The sequence below is a fragment of the Nannospalax galili genome, unplaced genomic scaffold (assembly GCF_000622305.1).
Source record: "Nannospalax galili isolate Female #2095 unplaced genomic scaffold, S.galili_v1.0 scaffold624, whole genome shotgun sequence".
NCBI lineage: Eukaryota > Metazoa > Chordata > Mammalia > Rodentia > Spalacidae > Nannospalax > Nannospalax galili.
The window spans coordinates 630862-637424 of record NW_008351633.1 but is presented as its reverse complement, the minus strand read 5'-3'; the positions used below and the strand labels follow the sequence as shown (position 1 = coordinate 637424).

Here is a 6563-nt window from a genome sequence, read left to right as displayed (position 1 = left end):
AGCCCATTTCAGGTTCCCATCAGGTACACTCAGGCTTTCTTTTGTTTTTTATGATTCTGATATGAGGATTATGTTGAAGTATGCTTCTGTTTGTATTATCCAGGTGCCTAGATCGTTTCTTTATTGGTTATGTAAAGCTGGTTGGTGCAGGGTTCAGGTTCTTTCAGGTTTATTTTTGAGGGAACTGATGGCTTCAGTTCAGCTATTCAGGGGTACCCACAGACGCCCAATTCAGGTTCCAGTCAGGTACACTCAGGCTTCCTTCACCACGTGGAGGCATGATCCAGGGTCTCTCAGGCAGTCCTGTGCATTGTCAACCCTATGCAAAAGTGAAGCCAGCGGGGGCCCAGATCTAGGCACTCTCTGCTGGTCTGCTGAGATCCCAGACTTAGCCTACCAAAGCCAGATCTGCCCTGGGGCCTTGTGAGGGGCCTCACAAAATCTCAGGTAGGGGGATGGTATGGAACAATTAGGGGAAGCTCACCACCCTATGGAGGCAGGATCCGGGGGGCTGTCTGGCTGTCCCCTGGGTAGTCAGGCCCTCTGGTTTTTGGAGGCCAGAGGGAGGCCAGAACCTGGGACTCTCTGGAGGTCTGCTAATCTCCCAAGCAACTACCCTGATGGAGGAGGTCCGAACCCACCCTCTCAGGCTGTCCACTAGCATCTCTATAGTGTGATTTTTAAAATCTGGTGTTTGTCTTACCTCTCTGGGGAATAGTTGCAAACATTTCAGCTAATTCCTGTCTTTCAGGGATCCATTAGGTATTTAGTTTTTGAAGAGTCTATATTCATTACTCTTTCCCACTCTATTTTGACTTATTTAGTCTCTTAGTTTCAACTGCCTCCTCTGCTGATGGCTGTCAAATTATCTGAAGACAGGACTTTCATCCTCAGTTCCATCTGTTCAGAGTAACTGAGTTTGTCATCTCTGTCTGGATATTTATAAGGCATCTAAAGATCAACATGTGCAAATATGTAGCCCTCATTGTGCTTTCCTTTTTTTTTTTTTTTAAAAAAAAGTATAGTAATGGTTGAGAGCACAGATGTGAGTGTTATATTGTAGATTTGAGTCCCAAATGTCACTTAAATAGCTTTGTGACCATTTGTGTGAAAATTATGTAACTTTTCTATGTCTGAGTTTCCACATCTGTGAAGTGAGAATGTTAATAGTACTTGTCATAGTGTCTTTATGGGATAAAATCAGAGAGAGGGAGAGGTAGAGAGAGGAAGGGAAGGAGATAAAGAGAGGGAGAGAGAGAGGGAGAGAAAGAGAGAGAGAAAGAGAGGGAGAGAGAGAGAGGGAGAAGGAGACAGGGAGAAAGAGGGAGGTTGGTGGTGCTGGCACACAGTAATCACTATGTAAATATCATCTGTAATCAAACTTTTCCTATATATCCTACCCAGATTAGTACACAACTGTGCGATTTATCATAACCCTTCCATGATCTTTATTCCACATCAAAGCAATAATCAAACCCCGTTATTTGTTTTCATTTCTACCAATATTGTCCCGGGCCTGACCCTTATTATCATCTTGGATGACTTAGACTGGCCAGTGGCTGTTTTCCTGATCTTAAGTCTCTTCCTTTTTCATTTATTAGTTTTCTGAAATGCAAATCTGATCACATAAAAACAATAGTTCATCTTATTCTCATGGAAACACACACAAACACCATCAGGTAGGCTTCTAAGGTCCACTTCTCTGTCTCATTCTGACTGTTTTGCAGTTACTTAATGTTCTGTTGTACTCTGGTTTTCCATGTCTCTGAGCATTCTGATTCCCTGTAGAATGTATCCTGCTTCATAGTTCTTCTCCATGATTGTTTCATGCAAACAGAACAGATACTACTTGCTCTGTGTGTGGGTCCTATGCATTGAATGAAGTGTATCTATAGCACCTGCTTATTCTAATGATTCCTATGTGGTTCTCCTCCAAGACTGAGCTTACATATCCTTGAATGAGCTACAGGAATTAACTTCTAGGAGAGTAAAAGTTATGCCTCCCATAGTTAGTTACAGGAAGTCATTAAACATTTGTTTATTGAACAGATCATCTGCCTAATGATCATTTACATAGCTGTTGAAGAAAGTGTCTCCGTATTTATTTGCTGCCAAGAAGGAAAACTTGTTTAAGTCTTCTGGAGACAGCCCCTGTGTGCTCCTATTGCACTTCCAAAGTTCATTCATTTCTTACTTGAGCAGTAGTAATGCTTCTTTGTGGTGACTAAGTTTCTGAAAGGGCTATTAAGAAATGCTGCCAATTCCATTCCTTATATGATGTGCTGCAAACTGTTTTTTTAACTTTTTGTTTTGGAGTCATGAAACTGGGAAAAGTGTTGACTCACTCTCTGAAAAACATCTGCTAAGACTATATAGATTGATGCTTTATGGATAGGTGTTGAGAGAGAAGAAAGGCATTTGAGTTGTAGTTGCTGGAGGCCAGAGCGGGCAGCACTCCTCCTTCCCTAAGATCTGGACAGTCACCATATATAATACGGTTGCTAGAGTCAATTTAGTAATGCTTCATCTTCAGATTATTCTTCTCACTCTTACATTAATGGTCCATTTTGGAGGAAAGTGTGTGTGTGTGTGTGTGTGTGTGTGTGTGTGTGTGTGTGGTTTAAATGAGGTCCCTGGCTTCTCAAATCTCTATATATTTTTGTATTAGACCACAATTACAAAGAAAATATAGACTTTAAATCACAATAATTATTTCCCCTACATTAATGTAATAAACCCATTTCCCCATAAGACATGCTTATGGGAAGCAAAAAGTCAACTGCTTATTGCATAGAAAACAAAATGAAATGAAGATCAAATGATCAAGTGGATGACTGCACTCAGTGCCTAATGAATTATTCAAGAGTGTTTTTGTGGATGTCTGGCTTGGTGTGGATGGAAGCAGAGATAACAGACTGATCATTCCAAACTACTGCAGCTGGTCCATACTAAGGGTACAGTTCAAATGGGGTCAGTGGCTCCTCATCTCGTAGTCCACTCATAAAGGGCTAGGATGGTATATCTAGGGTCTTAAGGCATTTTAAAAAAGAGAATACTCCAATGTTATGGAGAACACATTATTACTATAATGTAGCAATAATGATAGAAATATTAATGCATATTTCTATTGTTCTTGAGCTTTTAATGTGCTGCCACATGCTGTGTTTCATTTGAACCATGTAATCTGGGCTGTAGTTAGGATCACTGAAACAGGTTTAGAGATAATTTTGCCTGTGCAATGGTGGAGCTGGTTTTCAAAGTGGGGTTCTTTGTCTCTCTTTTGAGATATCATGCCCTCAACTCACACAGCAGGAGGGCTCCTGGCATATGGTTTTAATTTTGCTGGGTCATCAAAATGAGTTGTGCATTCAGGATGCCAGACTAACCACTGACTTTTCATTAGAGATTTCTCGCTAGTGCTTTGTTGTAGTCCAGAGGTTCCTATGAAACAGGAGAGACTTCCAGTGAGCCAGATTTGGTTCTTGAATTATTTCACTGTTAGTAAGAGTGTGTATATTGGAGGCAGGACTGTAAGAAACAGGTTGGATACATGAATCCATTTATTACTCATAATGCAACATTCTGCTTAATAAATGAGAAGGTAGAGAAAAGCATTAGATGTGTCTGTGGGGTTACTTTCACCCAGACACATGAAAATTGTTTGCTATTTAAAATGTTTGATCTGTTATGTTTTGCTTTAGTAATGTTCATTGGAACTGCTGCTAAATCTGCATCATAAATGCACAGTCACAAGTTCAAGGTGAAATAAGCTCCTGAGTGAGGGTGTAAAATCAAGAAATCTCTTTTCATCCCCCTTTCCTTTCCTCTCTCCTTCCTTTTTCTCTATTTCTCTTTTATTGAAAAAATTTTGATTTTTAGAAGGCATTATTCAGGGATTTAAGACCTTATAGTTCTCTTTGACATCAATACAGCCTAAAACTTCATTCATGGGAGCTCAGATTGCCTTCAGCCTTTTACTCTGGTGTTTGGTTTTCTCTTCATTCATTTTGACTTTCAAATTAACCTCTTCCTTGTTGGTTGTAGGCACAGAACATAGATGCTCTGTTCTGTGTTTTTGTTTGTTTGAGACAGAGTCTCTCTGTGCAGCTTAGCTGGCCTTGAACTCAGGATTCTCTTCTCTCACCTTCCTGGGTGTTGGAACTACAGATGTGCGCCATCATACCCAGTCAATGCATTTTAATGAATAAAAGCACTTTTTATTTAAAGTGGAATTTTAAAAAGGGAAAACACAAACTTGTTTTTCACTATTCTCTATTTCGGTTGCACACAGTGATTTCTACGTGATTCTCAGTCCTTGGAGCTAAGGAATAAGTCACTAGCTTAGTTTAGGGGCTGTTTAGTACAATTGACTCATTCAGGATATATTTTAGTGCTTGCAAAATACATAAGCTATAGAGGAAATTTTGCTGAATTTTATCTCTGACTCTCCACAGCAGAGCATCAGTGCCTGTAATTGCTTGGACTTTGGGGCATTCCTTCCAGCCTTTGCCTATTTCCTAAATTGCTATTCTTTGAAATCTCATCATGTTGAAGTTCTTTCCGCAAACCCCTGTATGCCCTGTACCATTGTCACCATGGAGTTACTGAGCAATACATCCTGCCTCGAAGCCCATAGCTCTCTAACCTTAGTGAACATTAGGATCTCCTGTGGATCTCACTTCTGCCCCTGAGTATTTTAAGTGTGGTTCATAATGATGTGTTCTGATTGTCTGGAATTCTTTCTGGTGGTCCTAGAACCCCCTTTTTGAGAAACACTGCTGTTGGTTCATTGAATCAAAGGTTTATTTTGAATAGAATTCTGTAGCATTCTTCCAAAAGTTGCAAGGCATTCTAAATGTGCTTTAAAACTGTGATACACTTAGAAACTTAGCTAATCAGGACACTAAAGCCAGAGGTCCGTCTGGGCTACAGAATCAGTTCAAGTTCAGCTTGGGCAGGCTTAGTGAGATCTTGTCTCAAAATGAAAAGTGAAAAGAGGGCTGCAGCCACAGCTCAGTGGTAGAATGCTTACTTAGTATGCACGAGGCTCTGGTTTAATACCCAGTACAAAACAAAGCACAAATACAGACAAAAATCTGTGATAGAGGTGTTTATAGATTCTAGATATTGTAGACTCAGTAATGATGCATGTGGCATTGCCAAGTAATTTCAGTGCAGTGCTTTCTTGCTGCAGGTTTATTGGCTTATGCTCTGTTCATCTCTCATCTTCAACATGACCTTTCTCAAAAATCTCCCACCTAGTAGGAATGATAAGGAACAAAAACTCAAGTTGCAATATTTTTCCTAGTGTTAATTTCTTAGATTATGTATTATATTTAAAGATATAATATTTGATGACCGGGGATGGTGTCATACACTTTTAATCCCAGCACTAGGGAGGCAGAGGCAGGCAGATCTCTGTGAGTTCAGGGCCAGCCTGGTCTACATAGTGAGTTTCAGGCCAGTTGGAGCTACAGGGAGACCCTGTCTCATATATATATATATATATATATATATATATGATATTTGCATTCATGTGAGTGCACTATGGACCTTTGTATTGGAGAAAAATTTCTGGATATTTAGAAAATATCCTGAACAACAATGTAATTCACTCCCTTAGTAATAATGGTCAGCATTTGATATTGCTAATATTGATCTTGACTGATTTTGTAGTTATCAGAAGCAATTCTGGGTTTAGTTTCAGCATTATATTTTTTTTATTAATGTGGATTCTCTGGAAATGAATATAAATTGGGAATACACAGAAACTTCAGATTTTATTAATTCTAGCTAGATGAATGATGAGTCTTAGTCAGGACTATGTATTGGATTAATATGTATTGGATTAACAATTAATATTGGATTAATTGTTGATATACATTTCCTTTCTTTTCTAACTTTGCAAACACTTCTTTCACAGGTGGATCTAGTTTTCCTGAGGTAGGGAATACATTGAAACATTGGGAATTAGAAGAATTCCTATAGAACCCAATTTATAAATGTACAGGTTGTAAGAATTCCACAAACCCTTCATCTATGCTTTCTTATGTTTTTCAGGGACTTTCTTCCTCGAGGATCAGGCATTGTAACTAGACGACCTCTTGTGCTCCAGCTTGTGACTTCTAAAGCAGGTAATAAGGGAGGATGCTTACTGAGTGGACAAACATTACCCCATGGCAACTGTCATGTTCACTCCTGGGCACTGGGATGTACCAATCAAAAACACCTTTGTGCCCACGCTGCTGTGAAAAGCTGCCTACATTTCTCTTTGGAATGCTGTCTTCTTTGTTGTTCTTTTAATTCATTTGATTTCACAACCAAGGAGAAAGTCTCTTATGCATATAGATTTTAGCACTGTTTTCCTATACCAAGAAAATATTTGCTTATTGTAACCTGTCAATGTACGTTTCTATTACAACATAATCACCAATACTCTTTGGCATGTGTTCTTTCTGCATGAATGGTTGTGTGAAGTGTGTGACTGTTTTGTCATAAAATTCAACTGTCTAATAGTGCTGTATGTGTATTCATATTTGGCTATATGTCTGTGTTTGTATTTA

General features: G+C 39.1%; 1 protein-coding gene across 10 annotated transcripts in view; it reads left to right on the top strand.

Annotated features, from left to right (window-relative positions):
- Nucleotides 1-6563, top strand: part of Dnm3 (dynamin 3) — a 605597-nt gene that overhangs the window by 89350 nt on the left and 509684 nt on the right. For all 10 annotated transcript variants that reach the window (XM_029553749.1, XM_008848499.3, XM_008848501.2 and 7 more), the window contains exon 2: nucleotides 6061-6134. In XM_029553749.1, the coding sequence (XP_029409609.1) occupies nucleotides 6061-6134 (74 nt within the window). The remainder of the gene's footprint in view (nucleotides 1-6060; nucleotides 6135-6563) is intronic.